Here is a 15,726-nt window from a genome sequence, read left to right as displayed (position 1 = left end):
CTAGATGTGGTTCGTGCCTTGAAGTTCTATTTTCAGGCTACTAATGAATTCAGACATTCTTCCTCTCTGCAGGGGAAGCATAAGGGGCAGAAGTCTACTACGACTTCTCTATCTTTCTGGTTGAGGAGTGTCATCCACTTAGCTTATGAGACAGGGGGCGACAGCCTCCTGAGAGGATAGAGGCTCATTGCACTAGAGCAGTGACTTCCTCTTGGGCTTTTAAGAATGAAGCCTCAATGGATCAGATTTGTAAGGCGGCTACCTGGTCCTCCTTACACACTTTTTCTACATTTTATGTGTTTGCTTCGCCTGAAGCAGCTTTCGGGACAAAAATGTTTTGCAGGCTGTGGTGCCCTCAGAATAGGTTCCGCCCCTTTTTTCTGTTCCCTCCCGTTATTCATTCAGTGTATAGTTTTCCCAACAGTAAGGAATGAAGTCGTGGACTCTCCCTGCCTTATGGAAGTAAAACATAATTTATGCTTACCAGATAAATTCCTTTCCTTCCTGGCAGGGAGAGTCCACGACCCCGCCCGTGATTTATTTTTTTAATCGGCGGCTCCCTTTTTATTTTATTTTTTCTGGCACCTTTTATACCCTGATGTTTCTCCTACTATTCCTTGTTCCCTCGGCAGAATGACTGGGGGATAGGGGAAGTGGGAGGGATATTTAAGCATTTGGCTGGGGTGTCTTTGCCTCCTCCTTGTGGCCAGGTGTTGTATTTCCCAACATTAAGGAATGAAGTCGTGGACTCTCCCTGCCATGAAGGAAAGGAATTTATCTGGTAAGCATAAATTATGTTTTTTGGGATTTACGGGACATGTAATTGTATTTGGCAGCTAAACCCCCGCTACCGGTAATGGGGGGAAAAGCGCCTTTGGAAACTGTTGGTAAGCGTAATGCCTTCTGACAGTGTTTCTTATGCTTTTCAAGCTTGTTCAAACCCAACTGCGACTCAATAAAAAGGAACCCTAAGTTGGCTGAGTCTGCATTAAGAGCAAACCTCTTGATCTTATCTATGTTTACACAAAGATTTCATTATCCTAAGTTAGCTAAATATACAGACAAGCTAATACTTAGTTCCTGATGATCTAAATCTCTGTGCACAGGCAAGAGGATCTCTGAAGTTTCGCCAATATGGTGATCTCCAATTTATAGTTTGAGAGCTGTTTATCTCGCTATTCAAGGCTCTAGATGTGAGAGAAAGACATACATTACAATACAAGGTGTATAAAAAAAGTTTTTGCATGATTTAACTCCATACCAGCGAGTTTTTAATCATAAGCCCCAAAGAGAGAGAATTGAGGTTAATTTTTGCTGATGTCTCTTATATATATTGCTTTTCTATAGAAAAAAACTGCATATTTCCAGTATATGTGGAGATTTTAACAGGAAAAAGGAGCTATTTCAGATGACAAAGGAGCTATTTGCAAATATTTTAATACTATTCAGAAGGTAAAATGGATAATTGGCAACACATTAAGGGACAGATTACGAGTGGAACGAAAACATTTTCTCGATCATTTGCGTGCAGGTTAAATTGCGCTAGTATTACAAGTTGAAAAAAATGCGATTGAACGCTATTGAAGTTAACGCTCTTCGGGTTAGCGCATCCTCAAAGCTGTGGTTAACTGTTTCATGAAACAAAAGTCTCACAAAATACATTACACAATACAGTTACACTTATAATAACACCATCTAATAAAAAAAAGCTATACGGGCTCAAAAATATAAGGTGACATGTGTTAGGAAAAAAAGGTAGCCAAAGGGCTTTAACATAGAGATACATACATATACATGTCTAAATATCTAAATATGTATATGTGTGTGTGTAGATATATATATACTGTATATATATATATATATATATATATATATATATATATATATAATGTCTATATATGTGTACATTTATATTTATGAATATACAGACATATATACACATATAAATACATAAATATATATGTACACACATATAGACACATATATAAGTGCATTAGAGCCCTTTGCATTTAAGTAGATGAAAACATAAAAAAATCATATTTATGCAATATTCATATTTAATAAAATGTTATACTGTGCATTTACTGTAAATATTTCACATTCCAATGTTCTGGACATAGCAGAATATGTTATGTGTGTGTGTATGTATATATATATATATATATATATATAGGTATAGATATATATTGTACCAAAATACCATCAGACATATAGAAATATTTATTTCTGAAAAAATAGAGCATATTCTTCTATGTGCAGAACATTGGAATGTGAAATATTCATATTTTCATTTTGGGTTAGCGCATATTGGAATATGCAATTGGGTTTGCGTGCGAGTGGGGTGGTTTTTTTTCCACTTTTTTTCTCCACTGACTACTATGGGGGAATAGGTTATTGCGCGCAATATTGTATGTTTGGCTTTTAGCGCGCGTTGGGTTAGTGCTAGAGCGATAACTTTTTACTTTAAACTTTAGAACAGGGCTAACAAACTGTTGGTGTTATTAAACATCATATTACTATAATATAGTACACTACACTATACTGTTTCAACTGATTTCTTATTTTACACATCTCCTGCTTTTAAAACTTTTTGTAAATGGTTTGATAAAAATGATCCTGTGTTATTTTGTGCTAAACAGAAATACTTATTAAACTCACCAGGTGCTGTTAATGATATGGCTGCTAACCCTGGTTATTACTCAGAAATTGTGGAGAAGTCATTCGGTACCTGCACTTTGGCCAATGATGAGATTGAGCGGGATTTACGCAGGTCGTTGCCGGAACATCCCGCATTTCAGAGTGACACTGGCATCTCTGCACTTAGAAGAGTGCTGACAGCGTATGCTTACAGGAATCCTAAAATTGGATATTGTCAGGTACTTTGGCATTTCACAGAGTATGTCTTATGGCAATTCTTATATTCATTATACGTGAAAGGTAAACTTACCCTTTTTAGTATATAAGCATCTAATAAATATAAATACAATACATCAGCATATTATATACATACTAATACTTTCTTTGATTACAACATTATAGCTACTATCTACTGTTTAATGTCCCTTTAAGATGATAGAACATGAGAGGTAAATTGAATATGAGCGTAAGATACTTTTACGATGATTTTCTGCTAAAGATATGTGGTTAACAGATATACAGCATAAAATATAAAAAGGAAAAAGTTATGGGCAGAGGACAAGAAAGGCAAATGAGATGTATTAACACTGGAGGGAGGTACAGTGCTGCAAAATACTACACGTATCTTTTTAAGAACTCGGTAATATACTAGTAAAGTATAAATAAAGACTTATCTTCTTATAAAGCAGTGAAGCAGTTCCATTTGTTACCTAATGCTTTTTCTGCTACCTACCTACCTCAAAATCCACTTGCCTTGCTGCCTATTCCAAATATCTTCTTAACCAGACTCTTTAAAGGGACAATGCACTATAAATTAGTTTCCCCTTAATGTGTTTCCTGTGACTTATTATACCTGCTGAAGAGTATGAAATGTATTGGAAATAGTTCTTTATGGTTTCTTTTGTTTTTTTATGTATATGAAATAGCTGTTTCTGCTAATTTAAACAACAACCCAATCAAATGGGCTGAACTCATAAGGAGCACATACATCATTATCTTATCTTTCTATATACATAAGGTCATTTGTATCTTATTTCTCACTGTAACAGCCCCAAGGCAGAACATGCTTTGATCTGAGATGCCATCTCAGAAAATGCAGCATATCTGAAGAAAGTATTGAACACATGCAGGAACTGTCAGCGCTTTCACTTTGCATCTCTGCTCACATTAGACAATTCTTTTCAAACAGAGCTTTGCCCTGGCTGTACTGTGTACGTTTTCCTTAACATGGTGCAGCCAGAGAAAAGTGCTGTTTAAATAGAACAATCAATTACGAAACAGTGATGCAAAGTAGCAGTGCATTGCTTATGACTGGCTCTCAGGGATTTTTCAACTCCGCCCCCTAGCCTTTACCTGGGCTGCAAAACTGTGACTTATATACTGACATTTTCAGTATAGGTGGGGATATAACAGGTGTAACCAGCTATTGCTAATGAGAAAGTAAATGTAAATTACCTATTTGTAAATAATTTAATAAACTTCAGCAAGTAAAATGGACCATGGGGGGCACATTAACAGGTAGAAAAAAAAGTTACAGTGAACTGTCCCTTTAAACCACTGAAATATGTATCAGAACATTTCAGACATTGTGTATTTACTTCCTTTCATTGTGTCTCTTATTGGTTTAAATCAAAACATTTATTTAAACGTTTTTTACATTTACTTTAGTCTTTTTTAGATTTAAGATAAGATTATGATCCCAGCTAAATTACATTATAGCTAATTCATATTTGACTGTCAATAAAAATGTAGAATAAATTTGATTAGCAGAACAGTACTTTACTGTAATTAGGTTAACATGCTATCTGTTTCCACAGGCAATGAATATTCTGACTTCTGTGCTACTGCTCTATGCCAATGAAGAGGAAGCCTTTTGGCTTCTCGTTGCTGTGTGTGAAAGGATGCTACCAGATTACTTCAACCGGAGAATCATTGGTAAATATTTGGTACTATACCCCATACTGATATTTTCAGTACATTTAGCTGGTGTCGTCTGAAACCAGACTAGAACCTTGTAAACGTCCAATAAATGTCTGCTGGCCTTCAGCTCATTTCCATCTAAAGGGGAGGAGAGTCCACAGCTTCATTCATTACTTTTGGGAATTAAGAACCTGGCCACCAGGAGGAGGCAAAGACACCCCAGCCAAAGGCTTAAATACCTCCCCCACTCCCCTCATCCCCCAGTCATTCTTTGCCTTTCGTCACAGGAGGATGGCAGAAAAGTGCCAAAGATTAGGAGTAGTCTCTTATGAAGGGTAGTACTCTTTGGAATGGGACTGGAGTTTTAAGTAGCCCTGTCAGCCTCTCAGTGAGAGCCTGGGTGAAAGTTACAGTCCGGAGATGCAGGGAGAGTCTTGCTGTGAAACCATCCCCACTCATATTAACAGCTCCACAAGCAATCAGCGTTGATGAGTTTCGCTGCCTGCTATCTGCACTCAAGTCCATGTCAGGAGCGATGCTACTACACTGTCACACTTGAAGGGCCATGTTCCTGTTCCATGGCATAGATTCTGGTAAGATTGTTTCATTTTTTATACATAATGATAACACAGAAGACAGGGTCACAGTGTGGCGCCTTTTATCTTATGGAATCGAGGGTTAATATTCCTGGTAAGGGTATTAATGAACAGGGGGGTTTATACATGATATTGTTTATTGTGTTATTGCTGCGTTATGTGCGAGATGAGGCTCTGGCAATGGTGGAACTTTCAGGTTGACTTCCAGAAGTATTTGTGCGGCCATTTTTGGTGCGTTTTCTCCTTAGTGCAGCGGCGGTACTGCAAGGCATCCCATGTGACCGGATGTGTCGGTTTCCACTTCCTCTGTTGATCAGCGGTGCAGGAGACAAAGTGGTTTCTGTAGTCCGGGTCATAGGAGGTGGTGAATGCCCCGGCCATTGGAGGTATAAAAGTGCCTGTTTATTAGATTAATCTAGTCCATAATAAGAGCGCAAGCTATGGAGTACTCTGACACGTTAGAGGGTACTCCCTCTTTAACAAAGTCTCATTCCTGTGTTTATTGTGAGGAGGTACTTGTAGATCAGCCTGCTCAACTATGTTCCACATGCCTCGATAAAGTTGTGACATCTAAAAATAAGGGGATGTCTAGTACTACTGAGCCATCCACCTCTTAGGGTTCCCCGTCCCATGAGGTGCGTTCCCTGCTTTCATCTCCGAGTGCACATGCAGCACCCCAGGGTCCAACTATTACTTCTACAGGAGAGATTCATTGGCCGTCAGATTTTGCGGATCAACTGCAAACGGCGGTATCGAAAGTGATCCATGCCTTACCACGTTCTGCTAAGCACAAGTGTAGGGCGTATCATGGCGGCACGGCCCAGAGGTTGTCTACGCCTATGGAAATATCAGAGGCGTTATATGATGGCGAGGCCCACACTGACTCTTCGGAGGAGGCTCCTTCTGGGTCAGAGCCCGTGTCATCTCATCCTCCGGCTGCGGAGGAGCCTGACTTTAGGTTTAGGATAGAGAATTTGCGCTTTTTGCTGAAGCAAGTGCTTGCTACTCTGGAGGTTCCAGAACCGAAGCTTCCGGAGGAACCTTCGATTCCTAAGTTTGATAAGGTATACTAGGACAGGGTGGTGCCTCAGACCTTCCCGGTTCCTGTTAAGATGGCTAATATTATTAAGAATGAATGGGAGTGATTACGTTCTTCCTTTTCCCCTTCTTCTTCTTCCTTTAAGAAACTGTTCCTCGTGCCAGACTCTCAGCTCGAGCTGTGGGGGACTGTCCCTAAGGTGGATGGTGCTATTTCCACGCTCGCAAAGCGGACAACTATTCCTCTAGAGGATAGTTCGTCGTTTAAAGAGCCCATGGATAAAAAGTTGGAAAACATGTTAAGGAAGATGTTTCAGCACACAGGGTTTGTGTTTGAACCGGCATCAGGTGTAGCCTCGGTTGCCGGAGCTGCAACATATTGGTGTGAATCCGTGTGATATGGTCGAGAGGGAGACTTCCATCAACGAGATATAGGATAAGATTAAGGCGTTAAGAGTCACCAATTCTTTCATTTGTGACACCAATATGCAAATTATTCGCCTGAACGCAAAGGTTTCAGGATTCTCCGTTTTAGCTTGCAGGGCTCTGTGGCTAAAGTCTTGGTCTGCAGACATGACTTCTAAGTCGAGGCTATTGTCTCTGCCTTTTCAAGGAAAAATTCTGTTCGGTCCAGGATTGGATTCGATCATATCCACGGTTACGAGAGGCAAGGGAGCTTTCCTTACGCAGGATAAGAAGGCTAAGCCTAAAGGATCTACCTTTCGTCCCATTCATCAGGACAAGACCCAGCGCCAGCAGCCTGCTGCGAAAGCGGATCAGTCCGAGGGAACTTGGAAGCCTGCTCAGTCTTGGAACAAGTCCAAGCAGATCAAGAAGCCCGCCGAGACCAAATCGGCATGAAGGGGCGGCCCCCGTCTGCGGACCAAGTAGGGGGCAGATTAATTCCATCTCAGACCTTTTCAATTGTGCATGTTGAGACAGTGGAACGGCGATCATTCAGATCTATCACAGCGGATATCCATTGATGCTCTCTCTTCTCCGAAGTCTGGTTGCAGGACATTCAGGACCCTTGGGTTCTGGAGGTTGTCGCCCAGTGCTACAGGATAGGATTCAGGTCCCAACCACCCAGGGGCAGATTCCTCCTGTCAAACCTGTCTTTAAGACCGGAAAAGAGAGAGGCTTTTCTAGAATGTGTGAGGGATCTCTCCTCTCTAGGTGTTATAGTACCAGTACCCCAAGCAGAAAGGGGTCTAGGGTACTATTCAAAATTTTTTGTGGTTCCAAAGACGGAGGGCACGTTCCGCCCAATTCAAGTTTCTGGCTCTTCCATTGTTCAAAATGTAAACGATCAGATCTATTCTGCCCCTAGTTCAAGAGGGACACTACTTGCAGTGACCAGATTCAGGGGCATTGCTGTGGGGCCCTATTTGGACGACATCCTAGTCCAAGTGCCGTCATTCAGCCTCGCATAGGATCATTTGAGGGCTCTTCTTTTCTTGCTCCAATCTCACGGTTGGAAGGTCAACTCAGGAAATAGTTTCCTGGTTCCCAGCAACAGGGTAGAGTTCCTGGGCACGATAATAGACTCTATGTCCATGAAAATATTTCTCACAAATCAATGACGCAGGAAGATTGCGTCAACCTGTCTTGCCCTTTCATTCCTCCTCAAGTCCTTTGGTGGCTCAGTGTATGGAGATGATCGGGCTTATGGTCTCTAGCATAGACGTCATCCCTTTCGCCATGTTCCATCTCAAACCTCTTCAATTGTGCATGTTGAGACAGTGGAACGGCGATCATTCAGATCTATCACAGCGGATATCCATGGATGCTCGAACCAGGGACTCCCTCTCTTGGTGGATCCGTCCGGAGCATCTGTCCCTGGGGACATCCTTCTTGAAACCGTCCTGGGAGATTGTGACCACGGACGCGAGTCTTGCAGGATGGGGAGCTGTTTGGGGTGCCAGGATGGCACAAGGAAAAATGGACCCGGGAGGAGTCTCTCCTTCCGATAAATATTCTGGAACTTCGAACAATTTACAATGCTCTGAGGGCATGGCCTCCTCTGGGGTCGTTCGGCTTCATCAGATTCCAGACTGACAACAGACCTTGGTAGCCTACATCAACCATCAAGGGAGTACGAGGAGCTCCCTAGCAATGAGGGAGGTGTCTTGAATTTTGGAGCTGGTGGAGTCCAACAGCTGCTCGCTTTCAGCGATCCACATTCCAGGTGTGGACAACTGGGAAGCGTACTTTCTCAGCAGGCAATCCTTCCTACTGGGGGAATGGTCTCTTCACCCCGAAGTGTTTGCGGAGATTTGTCTCAGATGGTGAATGCCGGGGATAGATCTTATGGCATCCAGACTCAATTGCAAGCTACCCCGATACGGGTCGAGGGATCCCCAGGCAGAGCTCATAGATGCCTTAGCGTTGCCTTGGGGATTCAGCCTAGCTTACATATTTCCACCGTTACCTCTTCTACCTCTTGTAGTTGCACACATCAAACAGGAGCGAGCTTCGGCCATCCTGATTGCTCCATCGTGGCCTCGGAGGATGTGGTTTGCGGATCTGTAGTACCAGCAGTGCACTACAGGGAGCTAGCTTTACACATCAGTAAGCCAATGATAATAGGCATATATGTGCAGCCATCAATCAGCAGCTAACTCCCAGCTCCTGAGCCTACCTAGGTATGATATTCAACAAAGAATACCAAGAGAATAAAGCAAATTAGATTATAGAAGTAAAATGGAAAGTTGTTTAAAATTGTACGCTCTATCTGAATCATGAAAGAACATTTTTGGGTTTCATGTCCCTTTAAGGTTGTCTCTCCCATACAGATGAGCTGATCACATTGCCTGATCAATTGAGCAATCAGCTCTATGTAAACAAGGGTAATCTTAAATATACATCAATTGGTAGATGTTGAGAGCAGTTAGGGCAGTGGGGTCTTATTTTTTACAGTATGTTTACTGTCCTTTAAAGTGGCAGTAAACACTGTGTAATTACAAGACACTTCTGCTGTCTTGCTATAGAATATCATAACCAAATACAGGGTGGGAGTCTGCAGATGATAAGGCTAGCCACGGTCATAATGTTTATATAAATTTCATTGTTCTATAGTTCTTACCTGTTAAGACCTATTAGGAAAATATATGTAGCTATGTATATAATGTATGATATATGTAGATATGATAAGTCTTCAGTGTGCTCTTTCAGTTCTGAGAATTGGAAAAGCCAATTTTCAGAGATAAATACCATGAAAAGGAAACAAACTAAATAATGAAAGTATATTACTAAACATATCTTAATCAGGATGTCACAAACAGTTCAAAGATAATGGTTTTTTTTTTGTTTTTGTTTTTTTTGCTTATCATCTAGAGAAGGCAGTTTTGGTAATCCTGTGTCTCTGGTTATATGTTTATATTTTCTGTTACAGGTACAAATCCCTAAATTCAGAATTCCAAAATCGAAACTTATTCTGAAATCCAAACTTTTTAATTAATATTTTTTTTTAAAATAAAATGATCAAAAATTACTATTTTTCCCTGCCTGAAAGTCACAATCTTCTCTATCTGCGCCTTTGGCCTTTTTTTTTGTGTTCTAAAATATAAATAACTCTTTATTTATTTGAAAAACTACTACTGCCTTTCTGGTTATAGAACTGTACCATTTTTCTGATCTTTCTATGTATACAAAAGTATTAAAATGATATAAAACCACCTTTATGTTACATGTATAAGCTGCATTATGACATGTAAATCCATCCCCTCTCCAAACTGTCTCATTTTAAAGATACAAATATATAAAAAAACAAACTATTCTAAAACCCAAACCTTTTCTGGTCCCAAGCAGTTTGGAATAAGGGTTTTCTACCTGTATTTAGTTCATTTACTTTAGGTAATTTACAGTGTTCCATCACTCCATTACAGGTGCGTTGGTGGATCAGGCGGTTTTTGAGGAGCTAATTAAGGAGTATTTGCCCCAGCTGACGGAACACATGACAGACATGACTTTCTTCTCTTCTGTCTCCCTTTCGTGGTTCCTCACTCTCTTCATCAGTGTTTTGCCAATTGAAAGTGCTGTCAACGTAGTTGACTGCTTCTTTTATGATGGAATCAAAGCAATTCTGCAACTGGGTTTGGCTGTACTGGACTTCAATCTTGAGAAGCTTCTAGTGTGTAAAGATGATGCTGAGGCGGTCACTATCCTTAATAGGTAACGCAAATAGTTTTATTATGCATTTTAAATGAGAAAGAGAAGGTCCATTTGAAATCCTTTATTTTGCACTTAATAGTTCTAATTAAAAATAGCACTAATGTATACATTTATATTGTACTGTTTATAAATTTATAGATGTATCTGACAATATAAATACATGCTTTTGTTGTGACCTGATGGGGTCAGATTATGAGTAATGTGCTATTTATTGCTCCCACTCGAGTCAACTCTGCTAGAAGTAAGCTTTTTACACGCTTCGGAAACTGCATTCATTACAAGTTGAAAGTAAATAGGTTTCTTTTACACGCTAAAAGGACGCACACACAAAAATGAAGTTAGAATATCCTGATCACGCTAACGTATTCACCCATAGAAGCCAGTAAAGTGGGAAAAAAAATCCTGACGCCCTACTCACACGCAAATCGGATAACATTTTCGAAAAGTGCGCTGATCCAATATGAAAATGATTCATATTTCACATTCCAATGTTCTCTACTTACAGGTTACTGTCCTCTTTATTCTTAAATACATATTTCTATCACATATATATAAAAATATTAGCAATAATTCATTATTGAAAATTATTAAACATACTGTAAAATATATAGATATATTCTATGGATTTTTTAGAATATTTTACAGTATTTTTATTATTATTTTATATATTTTATATGTAATATTTCAATAACGCGCCATAAGAATACTAAGCAAAACGCATATTTTACATTCCTATGTTCTTCACATAGAAAATAATGTACTTTTTATTATTAAATATATATTTCTATATATATGTGATACTGTTCATGTAAAATATATTTATATATATATATATACCTATATATCTATAGGAATAGATATGCAGGTATAGGTATATATATATATATATATATATATATATATATATATATATATATATATATATATATATATATATATATATATATATATTTAAGAATAAAAAGGACATTTTCCTTTAAGTGAAGAATATTGGAATGTTAAAGGACCAGTATGCTGAAAAGTAGTTTTAATGGCAATGTTAACATTTACAATGGATATGTAAACCAACTACAATGACATGGAATCCAATCATAAAATGATATAATAACTTAAAACTTTACCCAACAGTTTTAGCTGAGATCAATGCCATTACGGTCCGCCCTTGGAGAAGGTCAGAGCTAACACACGATAGCAGCTCGCCTTCACAGCGTGTCAGCCAATAGTGTAGTGTATGTAAATGTTTTATACACCTCCATAACAAGCACACGTCAGTGTTGACATGAACAAGTGCAGGAATATTGATCACTCGTGCTTTTATGGAGCGCAGGTCAGTGTTTACACTAGTAATAACTTCACCATTAAGGGTGGCGCATGCGCTATGTGCTGGCAAGAGTGCGATCGGACTGGCTTCACGGCTACAAAATATTCATGGGGGTATAGGTAATCTTATTCACAAACGGTGCTTTCAAAAAAATATTTTCAAAAAAAGAAAACGATGTGCATACATTGCTCAGCACTACTATATGTAACTATTGAAGCACTTTAGTTTAAAATGTATTCACTTTTTGGGTAAACTGTCCCTTTAACTATGTACAATAAAACATATAAATACATCTGTACACACATATAGACTTATATAAATATAAATATATATATATATATATATATATATATATATACATATTTAGACATGTATGTATCTCTGTGTTAAACCCCTTTGCCTGCCTTTTTTTTCTAACACTTGAGACCTCATATCTTTGAGCCCTTATAACTTTTTATGCAATATTTTTTTATTAATTAAACAGTGTTATTATGGGTGTAACTGTATTTTTAAATGTATTTTTTTATATATGTTTTTGTGCAACTTTTTATTTGGGCATAACTTTTAACCAGAGCTCTCGAAACCCGACACATGTTAAATTCGAATGAACATGTTTACTTTTAACTTGTAAAACACACTCTATTTCTGATGCGCACAACCATTTGTGATAAACCCCTTTTTGCTTGCGCGCCACTCGTAATCTAGTCCAGATTTTTGTGAAATCTACAAACAAGCCAATAAAGAAACAAATATACAGTATATATATTTATCTCAAGGCTGAACATTTTCGCTTGCTATTGGCGAGTAGCTTTAAAAAGGTCTTTTCACCTATGAAATTCTTGCAGCCTTTTTATTGGAGACAAAACTTCAACTGAAGACACATATTGAAATTTGCTGAGAGTGCTTTATATAAGCGTAAACAAGTATACTGATATGCTAAACAAAAACTGTATGCAAAGATTTATATTTCAGTTTTATAGTGAGGGACAGATTCAAATTCTATTTGTTTCAGTATGAATATACTGAAGAAATACAGAACTTATATAGGCAAATTTTAGCTACTCTATCACACATTATATTCAGGTGAAATTGACTTAATATATGCAGGCATGATTTTAATTTATTTCACCCTCATAGAGAATCCAAGTTATAATCTTCAGGGTTCTTCCTTGTAACTAAATACTAGAATGTCTATTGTGTGAAATCTACAAATTAGTCAATAAATAAACAAATATATATTTAAAACACAGAAATGGAGTGCAATCTCAAACTGGACTGGGAACACATCCTGAGCTTACAGCACTGGGTGTTCAGTAGCACTCACAACCAGCTGCACATCGTTCAATGGCTCAAACAGGCTCAAACAGTTAACCCCAGACATGCCTGGGTGCAAAGTCCATAGGGACAATTACAAAACAAATGAATCAACACAACACACAAAAAGTATTGCACTCTCTTGTAAGCACACAGCAAGATTAAAAGAAAAAATGGAAGAGTTAGTTACAGCATCTGGCAAAATTGTTTAAGCCCAGGACCACATCAAGGTCTCTTCCCTCCTGCTGGATCCCTATATACAGCCACACAATTCATGCATTCAATTAAACAAACACACTGAGTTACACACAAGGGTGCACAGGCTTCATGTAAATTTCCTAGATACATACAATACACGGAAATGGACTACACTCTCAAAATGGACTGTGTGTATGTACAGTATATATATATATATATATATATATATATATATATATATATATATATATATATATATATATATATATATATATATATATATATATATATATATATATATTATGTGGGTATTTGTGAAACTTTGCTCCGGGAAAGGGTGCGCATGCCACCTTTAATACTAATTCAGTATTCTTTGAATATGTTCCAGCAGTCATCTTGTTTGTGGGAATAGTTCAAAAACAGACAGCAGTTTACCCAGTTGCACCTATTCTTATTCTGCTTTACAGTAGAAAATATGTACCAGTCACCAGGTTTGTATGAAGAACACTTATACAGTATTCCCAGAAGATATATTAGTAAGAAACAATGTTATTGCGCAAGAGCACTAGATGCTCCAGTCAAAGCTCCTCATATTATAAATGTGCCCTTTCCAAGTCCAGAACATAAATCACAGTGTTCTAATTTGAACTCCACAGATACTGTGAGGTTTGTTAACGTGATTACATCTGTAATTTTGGTTACATGCGTTAGATGCTGCTGTGAAGTCTAGCTTGATGTTTTTCCCTTTATGAGTACTCAAAAATTTTATTGTACGCTGGTCTAAATTTAATTGCACTTTTATTCATTTTGAATTTGATTTTAATTGCACTTTTATTCATTTTGAATTTGATAGTTTTTTTGTGAAGTGCGTTAATTCAAAGTTATCGTTTGCAGGTTTTTTGATAATGTTGTTAACAAAGACAGCCCATTGCCGACTGCTGTGCAGCAAGCTTCAGCTAGTCCTGATAGAAAGGGGAATAGCAACAAAGTGGAAATTTCAGAATTAATCAGAGAGTCAAATGACGTGAGTTTTATTTTTGTTTGTTTTCTAAACATATCATAGGGACTTTGTGGTAAATATATATATATATATATATATATATATATAAAACTGTTTTTCAGTAGACTGTAATAAAAACTACTGTGACATAGCAGAAATATATACTGTACTACAGTAAATGTGCTTTAATTCCACTGCCACTCCAATTCAAATTGCAGACAATATTAGATTTAACCACTTCTGAGCTGGTAAATTAACTGATCACTTTTCTATCCCTATAGAAATTTGGTGTAATTCGTTATGAGGATGTGGAGAGTATGAGGAGCAGAAACAAGCTTTATGTAATCCAGACCTTGGAAATGACTACAAAGCAAAATGTGGTTCGTATCCATAGGACAGTGCACAGACATGAAAATATATTTACTGCATGAAATTCAAACTCCTGTTTGAAGGGACATAAAAGTCTATTTTAATATATTGCCTGCAAAAGATCTGAACATGAAATCAATGTTTTAAATCATTTAAAAGTTGTCCTTTTTGTTAGAAAATGTACAATCTCCAAGCTAAATAAAATTCACCATGTTCAAATAACGATCTTTCATATAAATAATAGAAAATAATTGTGTGTCCTTTTAAACCACTTCTTGCTGGTGAGACCAATAACAAATGCAGCTCCGCTACCTTACAGTTTGGATTCTTGGATACAGCAATTTTGGAATAACATGTATGGAAAGTGGACAGACGTATTGTATTAGAATATTGTAAATGTTACTATCCCTTTAATTGCTTTATACTTATATTAACTTCTTTAGATCCTAAACTAAGGAGTCCTGGATTTGTAAATGCATTTTCTCTTGTAAGGTGTATCCAGTCCACGGATTCATCCATTACTTGTGGGATATTCTCCTTCCCAACAGGAAGCTGCAAGAGGATCACCCACAGCAGAGCTGTCTATATAGCTCCTCCCCTAACTGCCACTCCCAGTCATTCTCTTGCAGCTCTCGACAAGAAAGGAAGTATCAAGAGAGATGTGGTGAATTAGTGTAGTTTATCTTCAATCAAAAGTTTGTTATTTTTAAACGGTACCGGCGTTGTACTGTTTTTACCTCAGGCAGAAATTAGAAGAAGAGTTTTGCCTGAGGTTTTTGATGATCTTAGCAGGTTGTAACTAAGGTCCACTGCTGTTCTCACACATAACTGAAGAGTATGGGAAAACCTCAGCTGGGGGAACGGCCTGCAGAATTAACTGCTCTGAGGTATGTTCAGTATATTTTTTTCTAGAGAGATGATAAGGTCTAGAAAATGCTGACAGTGCCTGATATATTTAAGGTAAGCCTGATTACAGTGATTTAACAAACGACTGGGATCATGCTTGCAGTAAAGGGTAATATTCATGTTACTTGCTCTTATTACTTAGTATGTAAAACGTTTGCATGATATATAAAAAACGTTTTTTACTGAGGGTGATAAATCTTTATTTGGGGCCTAGTTTTCCACATGACTTACTAGATTTCTCCTAGGAGTAGTTA

The 15,726-nt window shown here is 37.9% G+C and overlaps 1 protein-coding gene across 1 annotated transcript in view; it reads left to right on the top strand.

The window, feature by feature from the left end:
- The window catches only part of TBC1D8B (TBC1 domain family member 8B), a 283,925-nt gene that overhangs the window by 235,812 nt on the left and 32,387 nt on the right, over positions 1 to 15,726 (top strand). Inside the window, exons 10-14 of the mRNA XM_053699162.1 lie at positions 2,662 to 2,876; positions 4,455 to 4,572; positions 10,079 to 10,364; positions 14,092 to 14,221; positions 14,479 to 14,577. Of these exons, the coding sequence (XP_053555137.1) occupies positions 2,662 to 2,876; positions 4,455 to 4,572; positions 10,079 to 10,364; positions 14,092 to 14,221; positions 14,479 to 14,577 (848 nt within the window). The remainder of the gene's footprint in view (positions 1 to 2,661; positions 2,877 to 4,454; positions 4,573 to 10,078; positions 10,365 to 14,091; positions 14,222 to 14,478; positions 14,578 to 15,726) is intronic.

The sequence above is a fragment of the Bombina bombina genome, chromosome 1, assembly GCF_027579735.1.
Source record: "Bombina bombina isolate aBomBom1 chromosome 1, aBomBom1.pri, whole genome shotgun sequence".
Lineage (NCBI taxonomy): Eukaryota > Metazoa > Chordata > Amphibia > Anura > Bombinatoridae > Bombina > Bombina bombina.
Note: the sequence above shows the minus strand (reverse complement) of the source record. Positions and strands in the feature narration are given on the sequence as shown.